The 24,403-nt window shown below is 53.8% G+C and overlaps 2 protein-coding genes across 2 annotated transcripts in view; one reads left to right on the top strand and one right to left on the bottom strand.

Annotated features, from left to right (window-relative positions):
• Positions 1 to 809: 809 nt before the first annotated feature.
• Positions 810 to 15,903, top strand: COL9A2 (collagen type IX alpha 2 chain). Its single transcript, XM_060004015.1, has 32 exons — positions 810 to 940; positions 2,187 to 2,270; positions 3,485 to 3,520; positions 3,605 to 3,667; positions 4,687 to 4,740; positions 4,865 to 4,900; positions 4,993 to 5,016; positions 5,325 to 5,378; positions 5,730 to 5,783; positions 5,904 to 5,951; positions 6,208 to 6,264; positions 6,356 to 6,409; positions 6,744 to 6,797; positions 7,197 to 7,250; positions 7,348 to 7,401; positions 7,523 to 7,576; positions 8,736 to 8,789; positions 9,153 to 9,206; positions 9,417 to 9,470; positions 10,415 to 10,459; positions 10,836 to 10,889; positions 11,505 to 11,558; positions 11,842 to 11,895; positions 11,981 to 12,052; positions 12,324 to 12,359; positions 12,491 to 12,535; positions 12,612 to 12,644; positions 12,835 to 12,981; positions 13,263 to 13,317; positions 13,649 to 13,837; positions 14,610 to 14,687; positions 15,133 to 15,903. Exons 1-32 carry the CDS (start codon positions 869 to 871, stop codon positions 15,330 to 15,332), a joined length of 2,076 nt encoding a protein of 691 aa, XP_059859998.1. The 5' UTR covers positions 810 to 868; the 3' UTR covers positions 15,333 to 15,903.
• Positions 15,904 to 21,124: 5,221 nt separating this feature from the next.
• ZMPSTE24 (zinc metallopeptidase STE24) overlaps positions 21,125 to 24,403 on the bottom strand; it is a 48,897-nt gene continuing 45,618 nt past the window's right edge. Inside the window, exon 10 of the mRNA XM_060020090.1 lies at positions 21,125 to 24,069. Within this exon, the coding sequence (XP_059876073.1) occupies positions 23,845 to 24,069 (225 nt within the window). The 3' untranslated portion in view covers positions 21,125 to 23,844. The remainder of the gene's footprint in view (positions 24,070 to 24,403) is intronic.

Raw genomic sequence — 24,403 nt, 5'->3', positions numbered from 1 at the left:
TGGTGCTTAAGGGAGCTGCAGAGAAGAAAAAGCAATAGAAGAAGGGCTGGATGGTGGACACCTGGACAGGGAAGTCTTCAAGAATGGAATGGCCAAGGCAGACCCAGGTGCCAATAGCTTCATGACCGGAGGACTGAAGAGGGGTTAAGCCTCACTGGTGACCTCCAGCAGGGGCAGAAGCAGGGAGATGAGAGGAAGATGAGGAAGTTTAGAAGCGCTAGTGAAGCCAGAGGGAGGAGGCGGAGTGGGTATTCACAGGATGGCTGATCCAGGAAGGGTATGTTTTAATACGGAAGAGGCCTGATTGATTGTTTGTGGAGAGGGACGAGGTGGGTGGGGAGGGGCAGAGCCTGCTCCAAGGTCTGCAGAACCTGAGGCACCCTGGGCCTGGGCCCTGGCGTAGAGCACCCAGGCCGGGGCTCGCAGGCAGAAGTGGCCGAAGAAATGGCTCAGGGGATGGGACGCAGACTGTGGGTCGGGGAAAGGGGCTGGGTCCTGGAGATCAGGCTGGACAGGAACCTGGGAAGGCCCTCTGCCTCCTCAGAGAGAAACGGAGGCTTGGTCCCCGTCCCGCACCCTGGCGGCTCTTTGGATTACCCGGCCGATGCCTCGGGGAAGCCCGAGGCGAGGATGGAGGGTGGGCGCTGGCGGCTAGACGGAGCGGGGCGGAGCTGGGCCGACGGCGCCGGCCTCCTTCCCCGGGTCCTCTCAGGTGACAGACCCCCGCGGGTCCCCTGCCCCGCCCCGCCGCATATTCAGGAGGCCGGACCCGCCCCGTCCGAGAGCAGCTAGCGCGGCCGCGCCGGAGCCTCAGCGGTCGGTGCGTGCGTGGAGCCGGCACCCATCCTCCTCGAGTCCGCCGCCCGCCATGGCCCCTGAGGCCGCCCGCCGCAGCCTCCTGGTTCTCCTGCAGGTGCTCGGGCTCGCCCTGGCGCAGATCGTAAGTCCCGCGCCGGGGTCCGGAGTGCGGGGTCTGGGTCCGGGGTTCAGGATCCCGCGGTCTAGTCAAGGGCTCCCTCTGCCTGATCTCCACCCTCTGCTGACACTCCCTAGCGCGAGGGGCAGCTTCGAACAGTCCCGCGGTGCACGTCCCCTTAGGAGGGGCACAAACGGGGGGCGTCTCGGCACAGTGAAAGGAGGTGGATAAGCCGGGGAGCCAGAGGGACCCTGTCCCGAGATGCTCGGCCCTGCCTGGGACGGGCAGCGTGCGGCGAGAGCTGGCGCCGGGTCCTGGCAGCCCGGAGAGCCCAGGTGGCGGGGGACACAATGGTGCCCATTCACGGGGCTCCGGATTCTCCGCCCCCGCCGCCTCCCAGGGGGCGCCGGCTCCAGCCAGACGCCGCTCTCGCTGGCTGCTGCCTCTCTGCCGGGCTCGCCCGCTCGCGTCTCACTTTCGAGGGCCGGCTGGGGGGAGGGGGGCCTAACGGGACGCGGGCGCGGAGGAGCAGGGCCCGGGCGCCAGCCTGGCACTTCTCGGCCTGGGGAGGGCGCGGGCACCTGGCAGGCGGGGGACCCCCACCCGAGTCGGGGGTGGCCCCGTAAGAGAGCCACCTAAGGGAGGACGGAGGAGCGTTGCTGCGAGAGGGGTGCTCTGAGTTAGGAGGAGAGAACACGCTTCCCTTCCCTGGGTTCCCTCACGCCCCGTCTCTCTGCGCCTCCCCAGCTGTCCCGTCGGACTTTATCCGCACCGGGGGGAGAGGAAGGGGTACCTACTCACCTTCAGTATCTGTTGTTCACCTAAAAATAATGCGAGCAACCGTCCATTGAGGACCAAGCGTCTCTAGGCACCATCTTCCTTACCATCGGTTATTTATTTGAGCCATCAGCATCTCCATCTGTTCTCACCCACGACAGCGCAAGGGCAACATGGTACAGTGGAAGGAGGTGGGCAGACCGAGGACGGAATTCTGGCTCCACCGCTTACTTCCGGCGATCACGGACCCCTTCATCTTTCTGAGCCTGTTTCCTCAACTGCAAACTGGGGCTTGCTAGTTTCGGCCTCACAGTTCTGAGCATTCAAGAAGATAATATATGTAATGGTGTACAGTATATGGTACACAGTGGGTTCTCAATAAACGGGGAGTTCGCGGCTCCCTGAGGAGCTCCCTTTCCTTAGGGAGGGGTGCACTCCTGGATGCCCAGTTCCCTGCACTATCTGAGGGCTGCACCCCTGTATGTGTTTTCAGAGAGGTCCACCAGGAGAGCGGGGGCCACCGGGGCCACCGGGGCCACCGGGGCCACCGGGAGTGCCTGGATCCGACGGAATCGACGTGAGTCTCTAACCTGGGAAGGGAGGGGGAGAGAGGCGGCGGACAAAGGGGAACTTTGTGAGCCCTGGGAGTGGGGGGCGGGGGGCGGGGCGGTGAGGTTGACGCCTGGAGATGCAGTGCCCCCTGTTGCCAGTAGGCGACGCCAGCCTGCACCACAAGGAGACCGTTTGTTCTACAAAAACCTCAAACCAGCCCCGAGAGGCAGAGCCCCTTATAGCCGCCGGTGGACAAGGAGCTGCTGTTCTGTCTGCCCGCCACAGCTCACAGCGATTCCTTATCCCTCGCCCCCTCCTCCCTTCTTTTTTCGGGTGGGAGACGCCCTGCCTCCTCTCCCTGCCCCCTGGCACGTCTGGATGCTTCTTCAGGGTAGCTTGGAAGCCTTGGCCAGACCGCTAACCCGCTAGGGCCAGACTCCGGTCTCTTCCCTTTGCATTTTTCTCCCCGATTTTAGCTGGTCTCGTTCCCTGCTCTCCCTACCACAGTGAGGGTTAAATAGCTCATTCTGGATGCTCCCCCAGGAGGTCAGCCCCATGTTTACCCATCTCGACAGCCTTCTATTCAACCTGGTGCCCCACCCTCCAAACACAGGGTGAAGGGTCCCTGCCAGGCTCTCTGGCCGCCACAGGCTCTGAAATGCCTGGAAGCCTCTCTGGGGCTGAATGTGATTCCACAGCCCATATCTGTCCTCCACCAAGGATCCTTTGTCATAGGGGAAGGAGGTCCTTCTTGCCTTGGTGACACATTGAATCTGTCCCCTTGGTCCTTGCCCCTGCCCCATCTCGTTTTCCTGACCCTAACCCAGAAGGCCGCCACTGCCCCCTTCACTTACCTCCCCTTCATGTTTTCCTAAAAGCCCCACGTTTCTCCCCACACTTGCTCAAATCCAAGAGGCACCTGCTCTCCAAGGTAACCTGGAGCCAACAACCCTGTTCGCAGGTCTCCTAACTGGCCCCTTACCAACACTGGCATGACTAGAACCCACTCGCATGCTGTTATCACCCTCTCCAGCCTGTCTGGGATTGGTGTCAACCCACCTATGGTTTTCTTGAGGGAAAGGGAGCTATTTTCCTAAAAAGCACAAGGCTTGAGAGGACCCAGGACAGAAGAGAGGAGAGTGAGGAGAGGAGCACGTGGGACGGGCCAGCCAGGGCTTGTGTGCCCATCTGGGGGAGCACGAGCCATAGTGTGCTGTCTCAACAACTTGTATCTTGCAGGGTGACAAGGGGCCCCCTGGGAAAGCTGGCCCTCCGGTGAGTACTTTTTCCTCCTTGACCTCTGACCCTTCCAGGTCTTGCCCTCCTGTGTCTCATGTTTGCTCCACTTCTGTTTTCAAGGGACCTAAGGGAGAGCCTGGCAAAGCGGGGCCAGATGGGCCAGCCGGCAAGCCCGGGATTGACGTGAGTACCTACCTGAGCGTCAGGTAGGGCAGGTGAGGGCTCCACCCACTGACTTCCAGAGCCCAATTCTGGCATCTTCCCTGATCTGCTATTCAGAGCAAGATGGAGACTCTACAGCTGTGAGCCCCCCTCACCTTCATATGAGATTGTGGCCTCACACCCACCCCAGGAGCATTGAATCACAAGCAAATGGGGGTCCAGAGAGGGGTTCTGGTCATCGGCAGCAGCCAGAGTTTAGTCTCACATTTCTGGCCCTAAGTATCAAACTGAATACTCTGGGCAGAGCTGTCCTTATGCTCCCTCTCCCTTCCTCTCCTTTTCCCTTCCCCACTCCACCCGTCACAGCCCCAGGCACCACTCAGGAGAGGAACGGTATTTGGCTGATAGCACAGAGTTCCCGGGGACCCCAAGGTCACAGGCTCCTGGACACAGCCAGGGGCAATGGGAAGTCTTCTTGTTGGGGCATACATTTGAGTCAGTCACTGAAAGATGGGAGGAAGAAGAGGCCCCCGTGAGTTGCCTTTGCCCTGTTGGTGCAAGAGGTGCCCATTAGGGCTGTGACCAGCCACCAGGGCCGTTCCAACTCGTCCACGGTTACAAAATATATTGCCTTCCACATTGGTTTTCATAGCCACCCAGAGAAGCAAGCATGATTATTAATCCATTTTGCAGATGAGAAAACTAAGGCTCAGAAAAAGTTGCCAAGGGCCAGACATCAAGAAAATGGCTAATCCAGACCTATGTCTATCTAGGTTTTCTAGACTCCTAGACTGGAGGCATGAGGTCTGGGCTGACAAATCTTTGGGCCTTGGTTTCTCATCTTCCAAAAGACAATAATCGTCAAGGACTATGGTGGGAACTGGGGGAAGGGAAAGTGAGGTGTAGCCGCCCTTAGGCCTTCATGGAGTGTGGTGAAAGGCAGCCTGGGCCCACCCAGGAGAGACCTCTGGACCCGCCCTGCCCCGCGGGTCAGGGAGCAGGTTCGCCCCTCACGGATGTACCTTCTCTTTCTTCGCCAGGGTCTAACTGGAGCCAAGGGGGAGCCTGGTCCCATGGGGATCCCTGGAGTCAAGGTAAGTAGCCTGCTGGGGGCCTCAGCAGGGGCAATCTAGCGCCAGAGTTTGGGAGGGGCTTTGGCAGACAGGAGCAGGGACCCAGGAGACCCTAGCCTCTGAGCCTCTCCCATTGCTCTTGCAGGGGCAGCCTGGGCTCCCAGGTCCCCCCGGCCTGCCGGTGAGTATAACTGGCAAGGGCTTTAAAGGACCCTTTGTGGGGAGAGGGACTTGTAAAAGATGCCATGAACCTAATCTCTTCTTCTGTTCCAGGGCCCTGGCTTTGCCGGACCTCCTGTAAGTCTGCAGGAATGGGGCAGAGTTCCTGGGACTCTCTGGGAAGGAGGGTACAGAGGGCTTCCAGGGGACCGACCAGCATGGGGAGGGGCCAGCATTCTGTGATGGTGTTGGAAATGGGCAGACTTGTCAGAGAACTCTGGGAGTATCCACTGGCTCTGAGATTCTCTGGCCCTTAAAGTCCTAATCTGTCAGCTTCTCTGGTGTTGGTTGCAAAGTGAAAGTGGGGAAGAGGGCTCTGGGTCCCTCTGTGCCAGGACTGGGCTGACCCTCTGAGGCATCCCAGCCACTGATGTCTCTGTCCCTAGGGACCAGCCGGACCTGTTGGCCTCCCTGGTGAGATGGGACTCACGGGCCCCAAGGTGAGCCCCAGCTAGCCCTCTGCTCACCCTGCCTCCTGCCCTCTGCCTTCAAGCTGGCAAGTTCAGTATCTCTCCAGGATTTCCTGAGTCTGCCTCTGGCCACAAGGGAGCTCCTGCAGTTCTGGGGCAGAAACCCCTCCTGCTGAGCCCACCCTGTGGTAGGTCTTCCAGGGAGGCCAAGGGCTGGGGCCATCCCCCGAAGATCAGGCCTTGATCTCCCCAAGAGCCCAGATCTCAGGAGGTGACCTGGAGGGCAGGGTGGACAGTGCAGTAGCAGGAACTGGAGGAGGGGGCAGGGGTGACCTAGGCAGGACTGGACAAGGGTATGATTTGGGTCCTTCTTGCTTCCAGGGGGATCCTGGACCAGACGGACCAGCAGGGCCCCCAGGGCCCCCTGGGAAACCGGTAAGTGTCCTCAGACCTCCCACATGGCAGTGTGTGGCCGGGGAAGGACAAGAGTCCTTGGCGCCAGCCTGGGGTGGGGACAGTTTGCTTCAGACTCCGTCTCCATACATCTTTTCTCAGGGCCGCCCGGGAACCATTCAGGGTCTGGAAGGCAGCGCGGACTTCCTGGTGAGAGGCGGCGGGGGTTGGGGGGGCCTGGGGCGGGGCTAATCCGGGGAAGGGGCGGGTCATCTTGAGAGGGGCGGGCAAGGAGATAGGTTCCTTCAGGAGGTAGGGTCAGAGGGAGATGGGGAGGGGCTGCAGCTGAGAGGTGCAGCCAGGTGCGGTGGGAGGGGGGAATCGGAGCTGGCAAGATGGGGAAGCAAGGCCCAGTTGGCCTGGGGCTGGCCAGTGACCACAGAGCCCTGCGGGATTTCCTTTCCAGTGTCCAACCAACTGTCCAGCGGGCGTGAAAGGGCCCCCGGGGCTGCAGGGAGTGAAGGTGAGCTCCTGGCCCAAGTCTTGGGGGCCGGGGGGGGGTGGGGGGCGTGGGGGGGGGAGGGACCTACTCTGAGCTCTCTCCTTCCCTGCAGGGGCATCCTGGCAAGCGCGGGCATCTGGGAGATTCCGGCCGCCAGGGGAAGCCGGTGAGTGTGAGGGCTGAGGGCCCTGGGAGGGTGTGTGTGGAGAGGGGCCTACAGGAGCCTGCCCCCCATCCTTCTCCCTTCCCCTTCCCCTGTGGGGCTCTGGGGATAAAGCCTTGAGCTGGGAGGCAAGAGGCCTAGATTCTAGGTCAATGTGTCCCTGGGCAAGTCCGTTCTCCTTGCTGTGCTTCCATTTCCCCATCCGTTCGTCACATGGGACCGTATGGTTTCTAGGAGGGCTTCCTGTCTGCTTTTGCTGGGAAGAGGATGGTGTCTTTGGTTGTCTGTTTGTCTCTCGATCTGCCTGCCTATCTGACTGCTCTTTCCTGCCCCTTAGGGTCCCAAGGGAGATGTGGGTGCCTCTGGAGAGCAAGGCATCCCTGGACCGCCGGTAAGGAACACTTTCCAAGGGCCCTCCTCACCTCTCCTGGGAGACCTTAGTGGAGTCATTCTCGTGCTCTGGGTTCTAACTTGTGAAAGAGACACCTGTGTCCAGCTGGTGTGTCTCTGGGTGGGGGGGGGGGGGAGGGAGGCTGAGGCTGACTGTGAGAGGCTGGGGGACAGGAACAAAGGCTGTCAGCCAGAAGACTCACCTGAGGCCCAGGTTCGGCCACTGTCCCTTTTGAGTGACCCTGGCGAGTCTCTCCCATCTCCGAGCATCAGTGACCATCTGTGATAGGGACTCCGTGCCTGCCTCAGAGAGGCACTGAGAAAATTGGGTGGGGGTCAGGGAAGGTGTCACGAAGTGGGCCTTCTAGTTGCCATCGCTGTCATTCTTCTGTCTTGACAGGGTCCCCAGGGCGTCAGGGGCTACCCGGGCATGGCGGGACCCAAAGGAGAGACGGTGAGTGGGTTTGGGGTGTCCTGCAAGAGCTGCTGGAACCAGCCCCCTGGCCTCTGGGGTCCAGCCAAGACTGACCCGCGACCTCTGCTCTCCCCAGGGTCCTCAAGGGTACAAAGGCATGGTGGGCTCCATCGGCGCCGCCGGGTCACCAGTGAGTCTGCTCCTGCTTCCGCCCACACCCACCTCCTCCAGACACAGCTCCTAGGGCTGCGGAGGGCTGCGGCTCCCCCTGAGCCCACATAACTTGCATTTCTGTTTGTCCTTCTTGCCAGGGTGAGGAAGGTCCTCAGGGGCCACCAGGCCGAGCTGGGGAGAAGGGTGACGTGGTGAGTCCTCAGGCACTCCTGTCCAGTCACGGCCCCTGGGGAGAACTGGGTGGACTCAGCTCCACCCAAGGCTCACGTGCGCGCACAAACGTGTGTGTGTGTGTGTGTGTGTGTGTGTGTGTGTGTGTGTGTGTGTGTGTGCATATGTTATTCTGCGTGTCTGTGCGTGTGGGTGACTGATGTGAGGGAGGAACGTCTGTGCCCAGAGCCCAGCCAGCCCCCTCCTCCAAGCCCAGCCTGTTGCTGATCAAATTCAGACTTCGGGAGAACCGTGTAATGCAGTCCCACGGTCACTGGGGCCAGACAATGAAATTCCAGGGAATCAGTCATGGGGCTAATGGGATTTGGTCCAGATCCCAGTTCTCTTAACTCTCTCTTTTTTTTTTAAAGTAAAAGACTATCTCTTTTGAGCAGTTCTGAGTTTACAGAAAAATTGAGCAGAAAGTAAAGTTAGGGTTGTTTTTCTTTTTGTTAGTTTTTTTATTGTGCAAGTTTTTTAACAAACGCAAAAGTAGGGAGAATAATATAGTGATCCCTTATGTACCCACCTCCCCAAATTAACCTTTTACCGCTCTCACTTCATCCATCCTCTTCTTCCTTTCTTTTCCTCACTTCATTGCTTTGCTGATATTTTCGAGCAAATTCTTAACATTACGTCATGTTACCCACTTCCGAATGTATCTCTTACAAATAAGGCTCTTTCCTCACATAACCACGATATCATTATCCCTCCAACAAAATTATCAATTATTCCTGAACATCATCTAATCATCAGCTTGTAGTCAATTTTTCCCAGTGATATCAAAAATGTCTTTTCAGGGTTCTTGTTCAAAGCAAGACCCAAACCAAGTCCACACATTGTCTTTAGTTGTGTTTCTTCACATCAGTGTCACTCAGGGCCTTGGTGGGTCTCAGGAGCGCTGGCTCCTCCCCTGTCCTGCTCCAGCCCAGCCTGCTTGGTGCTGACCTCTACTCCCTCCCACTAGGTCCAGGGCGAACTCATACAACTAGGCCCCTCTCCTCCAGCCCCTGCACAGCATGGCCTGTGCCACAGGGACCCTGGGACCCGGAGGCCACTGTTCTTAGCTGTTCCCTTCTCTGAACAGCCAGACAGGAGTTCAGCCTCCTGAAGCTGATCTGATCTCTGTCTGCTTTGCAGGGTAGCCAAGGTATCCGAGGACCCCAGGGAATAACAGGCCCAAAGGGAGCAACCGTAAGTGGACAGAGGGCGGGGTCCAGGCAGCTCTGCAAGCCCCCAGAGGAGGAGGAGCCTGGGATTCTAGACTGAACTCTGTTGCCGGTGGGCTGTCACCTCGGGAAATGCCCTCTTTCTGCGCCTTAGTTTTTTCACCTGTAAATAGGGTGGTGATGTAGGAGAGGTCCCGGGACACTCATCACCCACACAAGGGAAGGACTGTGGTCCATTCCACGATATCCCTCCCCACTTCCACTCTCCCACCCCCAATTAGCTGGTGGGGCTTCCCAAGGTGACCCGACCCACACAGGGACACGGGTGGGTGGCCTGACCCTAGGCATCTCCCCATTGTGAGTGTCCCTTCACTTTCCTCCTGAGCAGGGCCCACCAGGCATTGACGGCAAGGACGGGACCCCAGGCACACCTGGCACGAAGGTAGGAGGGGGGACGGCTGGTGGGATTGGGGCAAGGGTCAGGGGCCTTTCCAGCTGAGGCTCTGAGTCCCGTCACACTGAGCCTGGAGGCCTAGGAGCCTGGGATCCTCACACATGTCACGGACACATTCCTGGTTGCCTCGGGGCCTCAGTTTCCCTGCCTCCACTCGGGTGGGAGACTCATCTGTGTCTCTGGTTCTGTCTCTTGCAGGGCAGTGCAGGTCAGGCGGGGCGGCCAGGAAACCCGGGCCACCAGGGCCTAGTGGTGAGTATGGGGCGGAGCCATGGGGGCTGCCACACAGCCAGTTGCTTATCCTCCTCCAGGAGTCCAGGCACTCTGTGGCCCACCTCCCCAAGGTGGTGTGAGTGACTGATGAGATGGAAGTCACACAGCCAGGGCTGTGCTCTAGTCCTTGTCCCCACCCAGCTCAGGCCTCCTCACCAAGTCTGGCCTGGCCTAGGCTTCGTCATTTGGACAGTTGTTCCGGCTTTCTCTTTGACCGTTCCAACCGTCCATGTTGGCTAAGTGGAATCTGACCATTTCCCTGCTAAACACCTTCCGTGCTCCCCCTCCCCTGCTGCCTCCAGGAAAGTCACTCTGTCCAGTCATTCAATAGAGTTACTGAGGTACAGTAAGTGGCAGGGAAAGTTACGAACAGGACAGCTACACTCCACGTCGTCACAGCTCATCTTAGCATCTCAGGACCACCATAATCTGACCCCAGCCTATCCCTCTGCCTCATCAGCCACTGCCTCTCTTCATCCTCTCCCTTCTCAACATGGCCTTGGCTTTTCTGCCTCCACACATTCAAGCCTGTACTGGTCCCTCAGCTTGGAATGCCCTTCCCATCTCTCTGTGCCTTCTCACTGTCAGGCCCACCTCCAGCCCACACCTTCTGGGAACCCCCGTCCCTCCCTGCCAGAGGTACTGAGGCCGAGGCCTGCTAACATGTCCACGTGCAGACTGCGTTCCTGTGCGCACTCACATGTGGCCCTCTTCTCCCCATGGACCACAGGCACTTGTAGGCAGGCCCTTCTGTACCCATCTCCTCTCTCACCAGGGATTCGCGGCTAGGCACAGTCAAGTTCATGGCTGGGCCTTCTGCTGTTCAGCTCCCATAAGGCAGGGGAGGAATCCGGGAGGCAAAGCAGTAGGTGCACAGGGCTCCCCCTGCCAGGGGAGAAACTGACATCAGCTTCCTTCTACAGGGTGTGCCCGGCCAGCCTGGGACAAAAGGAGGCCCTGGAGACAAGGTAAGAGGGCAGAGTTGGCTTCATCTGAGCAAGCGAGCCTGGGGGCAGGGACCAGGGACACGGCTTAAAGACTGCAAGGCGCCATCCTCAGGCCAAGCTCAGAGACTTGGCCTGGACACAAGTCCTTTGGGCCTAACCACCTCCCTCCTGTCACCTCCCTCCCACCCTCATCCTGGCTAGAGGAGACAGGATGGCATGGCTGCATATCTAGATGAGAAACAGGAAGATCAATGGAGTCCAGAGGACTTCACCAAGAACCCTCTCCTCTCCCCAGCTCATTTGGTTCCAGAGTCTTTTTAAGGTTCCCTGGGCTTCTCCAAGGCCAAGGGCCTGACTGGGCTACACAGACTGACCTCAGAACTCTGTTTTCCTGCAGGGTGAGCCAGGCCGGCAAGGCTTCCCAGGAGTCTCTGGTTCCCCTGGGAAGGAGGTGAGTGTCCCCTCTTCTGACACAAGGCCTCTTGCTTTGCTCCCTTCCCCCGCTCCCCCAGGCCTGAGGACCCTGCACACATTGTATGGGGCCTGAGTGAGACTGTGAGGTGGAGCCCTAGCCTAGGGGTGCCCTCGGTGCCAGTCGAGGCTCTGCCACTGACGCAGGGAAGCTCTCTTCTCTCTCTGGGCACCGGTTTCCCTGTGTACAATGCAGAGAGGGTGGGAGCTGCTTCTGTCCTGGGGTAGGACCTCTCCAGATGGCCCAGCTGACTGGGGCTGAGAATCCAGCAGGAAGTCATTCATTCATTCATTCCATAAACATTCACCAAATATCTGCAACCCGCTAGACGCTGAGATAGACAGTCTTCTACTCACATGGAGCTTACGGTTTCGTGGGAGAGACAGACATTAAATTAAATAAATGATCGCATGATGACTACAACTGTATTTGGTCCTATGAAGGAAAAGTACAGGGACCGGAAGATGAGGAGGTGAAGGAAGTCTTCCTGATGAAGCAAATTAGCTGAGCCCCAAGGGTGGGTAGGGGCTGGCCAGGTGCGGAAGGGAGGGATCCTCCAGGCTATTGCTCACCTCTGATTTCTCTGTCCCCCAGGGAGAGCCAGGGCCTCGAGGAGAAATCGGTCCCCCGGGCATCATGGGGCAGAAGGTAAGTGCCTGGCACAGCGGCCCCTCCCTGGGGTCCTCTGCAACAGCTGGCACTGCTGGACCCAGGATCTGGGTCCTCTCAAGGGTCCAGTGCCCGCCCATCCTGCCCAGCCTGCATGAGGCCTCCCAGTCAGGGCCTCAGTCTGCAGGTCTGAAGTGGAGCCCAGGACCTCCACGGTGGTGACAGCAGGAATGGAGGGCACCCTGACCACAGGCTCTGGTATCTGGCAGGGAGAGGCTGCCCCTGCTGAGAGCCAGGATGTGACGTTCACTTTCCATTTCAGGGTGACCACGGTGAGAGGGGGCCAGTGGGGCAGCCAGGCCCTCAAGGCCGACAGGTAAGTGCAGGGTGGCTGGGATGGGCATGGGGAGCCTGTCTGGGCACCTCATCTGACTTATTCCTCTGGTTTCTTTTCTCCTCAGGGCCCCAAGGGGGAACAGGGTCCCCCCGGAATTCCAGGGCCCCAAGGCTTGCCAGGCATCAAGGGAGACAAGGTACCAAATGGGGCTGGAAAATACCAGGGAAAGACGCCTTAAGACTCTGCGGGAGGAGTCGGTGGAGGGCAGTGAGATCCTTGAGCACCGCAAATCTTCGTGGGAAAAGTTCTCCCTGCGGGTCCCAAGGGACCCCGGGGTGTGGGGGGTGGCGGTGAGAGGCAGAGCTGCAGAGGGGCGTGTGGCCAGGAGCCAGGGTTGGGGGGACCCTGTGGACCCAGCCTCCCCTGGACCCGAGCTCACCAAGCCCTGGACTCCCCGCTTTCTCCAGGGCTTCCCAGGGAAGACCGGGCCCCGCGGCGGAGTGGTGAGTGCCAGCATGTCCCCTTCCCCCGCGTCGGGGCGGGGGACGCGGGTGTCACAAGCCAGCACAGCCGCCCCGCCCCTGCTCCCACGCCACGCGGGGCCACCGCGGTCTGACTCGGTCTCAATCTGCAGGGCGACCCGGGGGTGGCTGGCCTCCCAGGAGAGAAAGGCGAGAAGGTGAGCCGGCTGCGGGGGGCGACGGGCGGGCCCTGGGACCCCACAGCCTCGTGACCGCGCTTCCTTGTGCTTGCAGGGCGAGTCTGGCGAGCCGGGGCCCAAGGGACAGGTGAGTCCTGCAGCCGCGACACCACCTTCCCCCTCTCCCGCCACCCCCCTTCCCTCGGCGCCGCTGGGGACCAGGACCGCGGCTCCCCAGGCTTCCCTCCCCTCCATCCCATCCTTCCCCGACCCCGACCCCCGCTGCTCCCAGCGCGTGCGTCCTCTGACCCCGGCTCTGCCCCGACCCCACTCGGCAGCAAGGAGTCCGCGGAGAAGCCGGCTATCCGGGCCCCAGCGGGGATGCAGGCGCCCCGGGGGTGCAGGGCTACCCCGGGCTCCCGGGCCCTCGAGGACTGGTTGGAAACCGAGGCTTGCCCGGACAGCCTGGGAGGCAGGGCGTGGCGGTAAGTTGGCCTCCAGGGCAGGAGTCATCTCTTTGGAAGGACATCTCTTTGGGTTGCTGCTTATCGCTCCAAAGGCTGGGAATTCCCAGAGGAAGCTGGCTTCCCTGAGGCTGGTTCCAAACCTCAGGGTCAGAGAGGATGGGTGTGGGTGCAGGAGGGATTTCAGTCAGATGCTGAAAATACTTCTGGTGAGAAAACGGGAACAGGAGGGGGTCATCGCGCTGGAGCGGTCAGCCCTGGCAGCCAGGGGCTTCTTCCTGAAAGACCTCCTCTGCTTTCAGGGCCGAGATGCCAGTGACCAGCACATTGAGGATGTGGTGCTGAAGATGCTGCAAGGTGAGGGGCGGAGGGGCAACAACTCCTGCTCACAAGCCAGGGCATCGCCATCCTTCAGGAGCCTCTTCAAGTGGCCTTGTTGGAGTGTCTGGAGTCAGGGGCGGCCATTCCAGCTCTGCCTCCAAGGGGCTGGGGACCTTACCTACATCCCTGCCCTCTCAGGACCTTTGACATCCGTACAATAGCCTGAGGAAGGTGGAGGTTAACCCCCAGGCTATTCTGCGTGCACACGTAGGGACCAGGGGCCAGGGGCCAGGATGCTCTGCCTTCCCCAGTTTTACTGAGCTGACACCCAGCTTACAGACTTCTCTGTCTCCCTCCCTCCCTCCAGAGCAACTGGCAGAGATAGCTGTGAGTGCCAAGCGGGAGGCTCTGGGTGCGACTGGGATGATGGGTCTCCCAGGACCCCCTGGGCCTCCTGGGTACCCAGGCAAACAGGGACCCATTGGGCACCCTGGCCCTCGGGGCATTCCTGGCATCGTGGGAGCCGTGGGTCAGATTGGCAACATCGGGCCCAAGGGTGAGTGCTATTCTGTCTGTGGTGGCCAGGGGATGGGGGTTTGGCCAAGACCAGCCCCTGGGGGGGTCCTCAGTTACTGAGTTGATTGCCCTGCCTCCTGTTTTGTCTTTCATCATTCCCCTTCCCAGGGTGAGGTATAGACACGTGCACCCATTTCTCCCACATGTGACTCCTGCGCTTGCTTTTTCAGTAGCAAATTGATAGAAATGAATGTACTGTTTTACAGATTGGGTTTTTTGGGGGGTTTTGTTTGTTTTAAATTTACTTAGTGGTACTCCATAAACCTCCTTCCACGTCTCTAAAAGTGGGGAGGCAGATTAACAAAATACTCAAGAAGGCAAGCTCGAGTCACAAGACAGGTGTGAGTCCAGACTCTGCCACTTTCTCACTGTGGCTCCTGAACAAGTTACCTGTTTATCTTCCTGGGCCTTAGATTTATCATCTGTAAAATGGGGATATTAATAGCAACAACCTCGTAGTTGTCATGAAGATTACATTTATAGGTAACTTACATAGAGTTGGCACATAGTAAATGCCAACTATTGTGATTATTAGACACTTTCCTGTAAAGAACTTTACCAGCTGTATAGCCTTCCATCCTTTGGACTTGCCTTTATTTAATCAGTTCTGCAGTCATTTCCAACTTTCCCCTATTATGAACTAGCACAAAACAAATAATTGTTGTGTGTGAAATAGAAATTAAGTAGCAAGCCGAGTAGAAAAAAAGCATTTTCCTCTTCTGAAAAACTAAGGCTTCATTCTTTCTCTGCAGGAAAACGTGGAGAGAAGGGTGATAGGGGAGAAGTTGGACGAGGGCATCCCGGGATGCCTGGGCCCCCAGGGATCCCAGGTAAGATTTTGGCACTGCCCAGTGGCAGTTGTGTCCCTCAGCTCTGGGATTAATGATCCAGAGACAACTGGGTCTCTTCCATGGAGGCCTCATGCTCGGCCAACTCAGTCCCACACAGCCGGTTTTTGATACTTTTGGAGCACCCAGGAGCCTCTGGGCGGGGTCTGGCTGAGAACTGGGCAGCTGGGATTCTGAGGACTTCCTGGGTTGCACAAAAATCTGCTTCGTGGAGGGAAAGGAAGGGGCATGTGCTCCCCACGGACACTGATTGGGAGTTGGGAGGAAAGGACAATCAGACACGACTCTCAGAACCTCTGTGACTGGGGCAGAGTCCCTTCTCTCTGTGGGGTCCTTGGCTTCATTTTCCCCACCTGAAAAGTGAGACAGGAAATCTAAAGCTGAGACAGGAGAAGGCCTTGATGTCTTGACCTTCTCCCTCTCACAGGACTGCCTGGCCGGTCTGGCCAGGCGATCAACGGCAAAGATGGAGATCGAGGGGTCGCAGGGGCCCCAGGAGAGGCAGGCCGACCGGGCCTGCCAGGCCCCATGGGGCTGCCAGGATTCTGTGAGCCTGCGGCCTGCCTTGCAGCCTCAGCCTACACGTCTGCACGCCTCACAGAGCCTGGATCCATCAAGGGGCCATGAGCATCAGGCCAAGATGGAGCCCAGTGGGCATCCTGGGGGGAAAGGACTGGATGTCCTCTGGGTGGACATGCATCCCATTCCTCTGCCCAGGAAACTAGCTTTCCCGGGACCTCTGTCTGGGACCCAGGAGTCTTGAGGAAAAGGAAATTCTAAAACATGGGGGAAGGGAAGGGAGGACATCGGAGTGAAAAGGTGAGGCTAACACAGGGCAAGTGGCACCGGAGAGTGCGAGGCCCAGAGGGTGGGGTGGCTTTCCTTCCCGGAGCACCGCTCAGATGTCACCAAAACAAATGTCTCCTTAATTTACACTATCCTCCACTGGCCATCTTGTCCTTGGGGCAAGTGGACTGACCCCTTTGCTGGTTCCTGATTCCATTTTCACCCCCTGGGCTTACTGGGTGACTGCCCAGAGGTGGCCATCCTTAAGCCAGTCCACTACTTCCTCCCTGCATTCCTCCCATCTGGATATTTAAACACCCATCTCCCTTCCCTTTCTGGCATCACCTTCTCCCACCAAACCGCTAGATCCGCCCAGGCCTTTCTGTAAATAAAAGCCCCTGACTTGGGTACAAACCAGGATGCAAATGTTGGGCTTAATTTCTTGTGGATTAGGGGTGGGCCTCCACGACCTAAGCAGGATGGTCAAGGGCTCCAGAAGGGGAGGGTGGAGGGCGGGGTACCTGCCTCTGGGCACATCCTGAATTATGAGGACGGTACAGCATATTTGAGGAACACCTGTGGGATGAACCTGCAGGTAGAGTTAGGATGGTGACCCTCTGTCTAACTTTGGGCAGATCCTTCCCAGCCCTTGTACAGCTGGGCAAGGACTTGGCCTTGCCTCATTTATTCAGTAGGGCGCACCCAATGTCTTGCCAGGGCCTGACACACAGGAGGTCCTCTGTGAGCTTTGGCACCCACCGTGTGCTGGCCCTGGGGCAGGAGCTGGCAGCCAAGACTGGAAGACCTGGCTCTTGCCTTCCAGGGGCTTCTAGGCCTGTGAGAAAAACAGACCTGGACCTGGATGATGAGGGCAGAAGTGACATTCACTCATGCCACTTTCACTGAGGGAACATCTAGGGGAGACTGACTCAGATCTGATGTGTCAGCCTGAGGGCTCCCAGCCTCATAGCCGTGTAGGCCAGCAAGGCCACTCCAAGCAGCAGCAGCAGGAAAGGGCGTGGCAGGTACCTCTGACCCATGCAATGATGGGAGCTTTTGAAATTCAGGGAGTGACCAATCCCTTTGCGCCATTATTGATTTGGGCATTTATTCCCCCAAATGAAGCATTCTGCCAGCTTCCTCCTGGAGACACAGGACTCTGGCCTGAGGTCCCAGCATTTGTGAAGCTTGGTCTCTCTTACACCTCACCCTAAACTTGCCTGTAAGTCTCCACTTACGCTGGAGCAGGCTTCTCTTCCTCTGGCCAGCAGATGCTGAGAACTGCCCTCAGTAGCCTCCCCTGCCCCAATACACACACACACATATACCCCATGGGTGACCTCTCAGCCCCCTTACCTCAATCCAGGGACAGACAGGAAGGAGAAGGCAGGGTAGCCCTAAGGGCCACAGAGGTGGCTTCACCCTCAGAGCTTTGGCAAATCCGGAGTCACAGCATCCCAGGCCCCTCCGAAGGCCCCGCTGCTGCTGTGGCTGCCAGGGGAGCTGTTGGAATGCGGCATCTAGAGCTCAGTGCAGGGGAGAGGGTGAGGGCTACAGGAGGCAGCTGAACCCTGGCCCTGAGCAGCAGGCTCTCAGGCATCTCCTACCTGCTGGGGGAGGGCTCTCCTTCCCCAGGCCATGTCACTTCACTTGTCCCGGTGCCTGAAACTTTGGGCTTAGAGAGCCAGTCTATTCCTTGAGGTTTCCTCATGCGCTGGCCCTGGCCTCTTTCCTTCTCCTTCTCCGTGACTTTCCCTGAGAGTAGTTCCACTGGAGGATTTCAATTACACGATTCACAGATCTTATGCAGAGTTACACCTCATTCCTTATGACTCAGGCATTTGAAGGAGCCAAAAGGGGGCTGATTCCTAGGAACTAGTGGCTGGTAGCCTTTCTGATACTTCCTGGAGGGTGATTCACTCAGGAAAAACACACGTCCTTACTTTGATCTTACAATTCTCCCAGAAGCCTCTCTGACCTCAGGTCCACGCTTGGACCCTGGTACATTCCATTCCAGCCACTCCAGCCCCTGTGCTGCTCCTCAAACATGCTGCGCCAACACACATGCTATTTATGCTCTCTACCTGGAATGTTCTTTTTCAAAATATCACGGTCAGCAACCTCACGTCAGGTCTCTACTCAAAAGTGACCTGCTCACCCCTACCCCAATATTGATACCCACCTTGGGTTTCACTATTTCTCCTTAGCACTTATCACTATTCAACATACAACATATAAGCTCCATAATGGCAGAAACTGTGGTCTTGTTTGCCACTCCATTCCCCAGCACGTAAACCAGTGCCTGGTAAAACGTAAGTGACTCTGGTTGATAAGACTATATAATTGAAATTTGCTAAGAGGGTAGAACTTAAATGTTTCACCAGAGATATATACATACGTACCTCTGTACATAAGAAAAAAGTCATTTGAAAAGAGAAGAGAAAACAAAAGAAAGTTTCAAAAACAAAACCTCAAAACGGTGCCTGGCACATAGCAGGTGCTCAATAAAATAGTTGTTAAGTGAATGAATAATATGTTCAGGGTGCTCAAAGAAGACCCCACCAATCGTCAAACCAGGAAGGAAGGGATTTGGTCTCAGCTTGTGTGTGGCTGAGGCATTTTCCAAGACGACCCAGAGCATCCGGGTTATTCCCTCCTCCGCCAGGAATGGGAACCATATGATGGCACCAGGTGGGCTTAGAAGCTGACAAACCCTCGGCCGGGTAAGCACTGGCAAGAGCAGTGGAGCAGCAGTAGAAAGGCTAATCCAAAAGATCCTGGTAGGCGCAGAAATTTCCCCAGGATAAATGGTGGGCTTGTATCTTACCTGTAAAGGAAGGCTTCCATTGGTGACAGGACCCATAGCCAGTTGTCCTGGTTAATGGGCCTCTGTCCTGCTGTTCATGAGGTTACAACCAACTAAAGTCAAGTGGATGAGAAGAAATGTGTCCTTTGCCCCTTTGCACACCCTCTCTGATAAGCACCTCAAACTCAACTCATCCCAAACTGGTCACTCCCTGCCCCTAACCTGTTCCTTCAGGGTCTCCTATCTCAGTAACTAGTTCTACCATCTACCCGGTACCCAGGCCTGAAACTTGCATCACCTTTAACTCCTTCTGCCTTCACCTGTTCTTGCTAATTCATCTCCAATCTCCACCTTTTCACTCATTTGTTTAGCAAATATTCATTCGTTCTGTGAGCGCTGTTGTCTCAAGTAGAATGTTGTGGGATGCATGTGGGATCTAGTTCCCTGACCAGGGATCAAACCTGGGCCTCCTGCCCTTGGGAGTGCAGAATCTTATCTACTGTGTCACCAGGGAAGTCCCTTGTGGAAGTATTGCAAGAGACTCCCAACTAGTCCCCTGCTTGTACCCTTGCTCCTCAACATAGCAGCCAGTGATCCTGTTAAAACTTAGACCATGTCACTCCCTGGCCCAAAACCCTCCAATGACTTCCACTGTAGTCTAATAAAAGCCTGAGTCCCTTCAATGGCCTACAAGACCCTGTAAATCTGCTGCATCCCTACCTGTCAGACTTTATCTCCCACCATTTCTTCCTAGAACATCCCACCCCAGCCTCTCTGGCCTTCTGGTGTTCCTCAAACAGCAGGCCTGCTCCCACATCAAGGCCTTTACACTTGCTGTTCGCTCTTCCTGGAATGCTCTTTCCCCAAACACCTGCAGAGATCACCCACTCACTCTCTCCAGGTCTTTGTTCAAACATTACCTTCAGTGACACCTTTTATCAACTCCCCTCCTCCCCCCAACCCACAGACACCTCAGGTCCTCCTTTTTCTCTAAGACATGTGTCACCATTTGATACCTGTTTTGTGTATTCTGACCGTCTATTTCCCACACTAGAATGTAAACTCCACGAGGCGGGGATTTTCTATCGTTTACTTACTAACGTGTTCCCTAGCACCTGGAGCAGAGCTTGGTACAGCACGTGGGCACAGTATTTGCTGACTAAATGACAGATGGAGAAATAAAGGCTCAGTCAAGTTCCTTACCCGAGGTCTTCACAGTAAGTGGTGTGCTGCATTCTAGAGCCCTGCCCTGGATCTTAACCCTAAGTTATGCTTCCCTGTTTGTCAATCATCAGGCAGAGAGCCAGAGGGGAGCTCTGACCTGAAGGCACAGGTTATTTGTTAACTGAGATGCCAGCTTCATCCTGCTCGCTGGGTAAGAACAGTCCTGGTTTCACAGGTTTTTAGAACACATGGAGGTATCTTCCTATCTGTCTCTGGTCATATTGTTTGGCAAACCCTCCTCCCTGGAAACTATCCTGGATAATAAGAGAAGAGCCAGAGGTTTCCCTATCCATATTGTCTGAATAGGGCCATACCATCCCACTATGCATTATTCCTGCTTTTCCACCAAACTGTACATAGCCTGACACAAGAGTTACTTGCTCACATCATCATGATCTTGAATCAGGAGTTTCTGGAAAGCAGTTCTCTGTACTTTTCTTTGTATAGCATCTATGACAGAACTGAAGGCCCTCGAGGTAAGCTTTCTGCTAAGGTAAAGCTTTTCTGCAAATGATGATAGAAAACTCAAAACAGCCAAAGCTACATAAAGTATATATGTACAAACGAATCCAAAATATTGATGACAAAGACCAAGTGGAAGAACGAGTCCTCAGGGAGGGGAAGTACCACATAAAGGATTAGGGGTGAGCGTGAGAATATACAGGTCAAGGGCAAGCTGGAACCACCATTGATACTAAAGTCGTTGATTTAATCCCAGCTCCTATCCTAAACAGAGGTAGGACTTACTAGCAGCTCTCAGACTTCAGCAAAAAGCCAAGTCAGATAAAGGCAGTATGTACACACAACAAGGACTCTGCCTTAGATTCAGAGATAAACCCTGCTGAGGTCACGCCATTTAATCTGAGGCCTTGATCTACTTCACTCTGCCCCCTGCACACCCACCAAATATTAGGGTGCAGACTGCCACCTCTTTCCCTCCTTGGCTGGCCTCTTTACTCCTTCCCCTGATTGGTCAATACCTCAGGAACCTACCAGTATCCTCTGGCCATCCCTACACCTCCCATAAACTGTAGGTGACCAGGTCAAAACAATCACATATTAAAAAGCTAGTTACTGGGACTTCCCTGGTGATCCAGTGGTTAAGACTCTGCGCTTCCACTGCAAGGGCCGCGGGTTCGATCCCTGGTCAGGGAACTAAGATCCTGCATGGCACGGGGTATGCCCCCCCGAAAAAAGCTAGTTACTGCTGCCGCATGAAAGGAAGACTAAAGAGGCAGCTGGAGCAGACCAAACAGGCCTAAGACAATGAGAGGTTATGGGAATGGAGAAGGAATGGTTCTGAATGACACTTCTGAGAAAACACCAGCAAGTGGCACTCTGGAGTGGAGCACTGAAGAGGACTCCGAGTGAGGTGCAGTGATGGTCCTGCTGCCACTCGGCACTCAGGCCGCTCCTTCACACTACTCTTCACGTAGTGGGTTGGCCAAAAGGTTCGTTCTGTTTTTTCCGTCAGATGGCTCTAGTAGCACTTAGTTGTCTTTAACTTCATTCAAAACAATTTTGTTAGACTGTACGTGACAGCTGTCATATCAGTGTGCATTTAAAAAAAGACTTATCAAAGTTGGTGAATTTTTATGTAGCCATTTTAATATCGAAGACGGAAGAAAAGAGCAACATTTTCAGCATATTATGCTTTATTATTTCAAGATAGGTAAAAACGCAACCGAAATGCAAAAAAAAAAAAAAATTTGTGCAGTGCGTGGAGAAGGTGCTGTGACTGATCGAACGTGTCAAAAGTGGTTTGCGAGGTTTCGTGCTGGAGATTTCTCGGTGGACGAGGTTCCACAGTCGTGTAGACCAGTTGAAGTTGACAGCGATCAAATCGAGACATTAATTGAGAACAATCAACGTTATACCACGCGGGAGATAGCCGACATACTCAAAATATCCAAATCAAGCGTTGAAAATCATCTGCACCACCTTGGTTATGTTCATCGCTTTGATGCTTGGGTTCCACATAAGTTAAGCGAAATAAACCTTCTCGATCATATTTCCACATGCGATTCTCTACTTAAATGTAACGAAAAGTTCCATTTTTAAAACAAATTGTGATGGGCGATGAAAAGTGGATACTGTACGAGAACGTGGAATGGAAGAGATCGTGGGGCAAGGGAAATGAACCACCACCAACCACACCAAAGGCCGGTCTTCAGCCAAAGAAGGTGATGTTGTGTATATGGTGGGATTGGAGAGGAGTCCTCTATTAAGAGCTCCTTTCAGAAAACCAAACGATTAATTCCAACAAGTACTGCTCCCAATTAGACCAACTGAAAGCAGCACTCGATGAGAAAAGTGTACAGAATTAGTCAACAGAAAACGCATAACCTTCGATCAGGATGACACAAGGCCACGTGTTTCCTTGATGACCAGGCAAAACTGTTATAGCTTGGATGGGAAGTTCTGATTCATCCACCATATTCACCAGACATTGCACCTTCAGATTTCCATTTATTTTGGTCTTTACAAAATTCTCTTAATGGAAAAAATTTCAATTCCCTGGAAGACTGTAAAAGGCACCTGGAACAGTTCTTTGCTCAAAAAGATAAAATGTTTTGGGAAGATGGAATTATGAAGTTGCCTGAAAAATGGTAGAAGGTAGTGGAACAAAAGGGCGAATACATTTTTCAATAAGAGGTTCTTGGTGAAAATGAAAAATGTGTCTTTTATTTTTACTTAAAAACCGAAGGCACTTTTTGGCCAACCCAGTACTAGCACTTGGTTCCTCTAGGGTAATAAACATATATCTACTAGGTAACAAATGACAGACAAATTTTGTCAAATTAAAGACAAAGAACATCAATATGCACTGGCAATTTTTAATGTTTCACTTGTGCAGAGCTGAAATTTGTATTTAAAGGCACGGAAGGAAGGAAAGGCAGTTATCACAGCATGAATTCACAGATGAAAGATGCTGGATCAAATCATAGCACTGTTCCTCTTCAGCCTTAGGAAAATAAATAATACGGTACTAAACTAGATGTTTATTTTTATTATATTTCCATGTAAAGACATCACCCAAATATCAGCTGAGCAAGAGACTTTCTGGCCAGATACCAAGCACGCACAGTTGATCCCACTTTGGAATAAATGCCCAGAAGGAACACATCACCAGCGGGTGGGAGCTCCAGGCACAAAGTTGGGTCTCATTCATAAAGTGGACAGAGATTTGAATCAGTCAAACATGCAGCTTCAAAAACTGGAAATCTTTCATGACATTTGTTTTGAAAATAAAACTTGTCAGCATATCAAGAACTATAATTTTCTAAAATGGAATCAGGCCTGATTAAATAGCACTTAAGACTTACTGACAAAAATTAGAAAAATAAAAACGAAAACTCTTCTGTCCTTGAAAGAAATAGAAAATTATATTTTTTCCCTGTAACATCATAAGAGAATCATCAGTATTTCAATCTTACATCTCTTAAAATGTCATTTCTTCTTCTTTCCACATTCTCCCACTTTTAAAAGAGCAAAGCCTGTTCAACATGGCAATTTTTGCTAAGTAAAAGGATGCACTATTTATTGAATACAAGAGTATGAATGAGAAAAAGCTGAATGTTTAGAAAAATACTCGTTTACCCCTAATGGGATCATACCCACCAGGTGGAAAGAAAGAGAAAGACTTTCTTAAAAACAAAAACAAAACCCAGTGATTTAAAACATTCTGTACATAATTCCTAATTTCAAAGCATTATTAGAAACTCCTGAACAGTGTATAGCAAGAGAGGGAACAGAGAAATTTGATAGAACAGGAGAGAGCATATTTCTAACTACTTTCATTTACAAAACATCAGCCTTACCAATTATTAGCTTTCTTCCTTATTTAAAACATTGATTGGCCAGCTTAAATCATAACAGCATGAAAGTAAAAATAAGTCTCAACTTAGGTATGAGCACAGTGATTCAGGACCACTGTTTCTGCCTTACAGAGAGGATTCAGAGGTGTGTTCCCTTTTAAACATACGCCCCCAAACGCCTTATATGCAGGTTCCATATAAGCATGTAAATAAAACAAGTTCTGTATTTTCTCAAGTAATTTTACAAGTTGACGGTAAACTAGATTTTAAAGATAAAACTAAGCCTTTAAAAACATTAAGCCTCAAAATTTCATCCAGTGTTTTCTTTAAGAAATGGATTATTAAAATCATTTTTGAAATGAGATATTAAATGTATTTAAATCTTGGCTTTTCCATACTTAATAATTTTTCTTAAAAAAAAAAAAGTTTAAAAACATCAAGAGCCAGAACATGCTGCCAGGACAGAAATGATCAGAAACGTCTTCAGTTGCAGACCCTGGGCAACTCAGTCTTGTTTTGAATTTTTCAAAGCCTGGAGTCTCTCTAGTAGCGGAGGATGAGAATAATGCCACATAGAGAACAACCAGTCAGAAACAGGGAAACCCAAGTTATCTTTGTTTAGTTTGATTAAAGCAGAATATAAGTCTTTAGCCTTCCCAAGTTTCTTGGCAAACGCATCAGCTTGAAATTCAAATCTGCGGCTTAGGACTGTTAGGCAAAAAGAAAGAACCTGAAAAAGTAAATAAAAGTGTTTTAACCACTGCTCCCCTCTTTGTTGTCACTAAAGGTTTCATGAGCCAAAACTGTAGAGGAAGTTTGGCTCAGGATAAGAGAAACAGCAGGCCAAAAGAAAGATCACTCATATTTAGGGGACCTAGGGTGGGGGAATTATTAAAAATTGAGCCTTTTCCCCAGCAAGCCAACAGACCAGAAACAGACATATGTCCAAAGGAATGTCAGTCTTAACAAGGAAATACTAACATTTGAGAACCTGCCATGTGCTGGGCACTGAATTGACACTTTACATATTCTCCAACAATCCTACAAGGTAATTACTCTTATTC

The sequence above is a fragment of the Delphinus delphis genome, chromosome 1 (genome assembly GCF_949987515.2).
Source record: "Delphinus delphis chromosome 1, mDelDel1.2, whole genome shotgun sequence".
NCBI classification, from domain to species: Eukaryota; Metazoa; Chordata; class Mammalia; order Artiodactyla; family Delphinidae; genus Delphinus; species Delphinus delphis.
Note: the sequence above shows the minus strand (reverse complement) of the source record. Positions and strands in the feature narration are given on the sequence as shown.

Excerpts from the sequence above, each read along its gene's own strand:
- COL9A2 (XM_060004015.1), top strand. The coding sequence starts at position 869 with ATGGCCCCTGAGGCCGCCCGCCGCAGCCTCCTGGTTCTCCTGCAGGTG. Across the intron at positions 3,668-4,686 it reads CCGGCAAGCCCGGGATTGAC|GGTCTAACTGGAGCCAAGGG; the intron begins GTGAGTACCTAC and ends TTTCTTCGCCAG. Across the intron at positions 5,017-5,324 it reads CTGGCTTTGCCGGACCTCCT|GGACCAGCCGGACCTGTTGG; the intron begins GTAAGTCTGCAG and ends CTCTGTCCCTAG.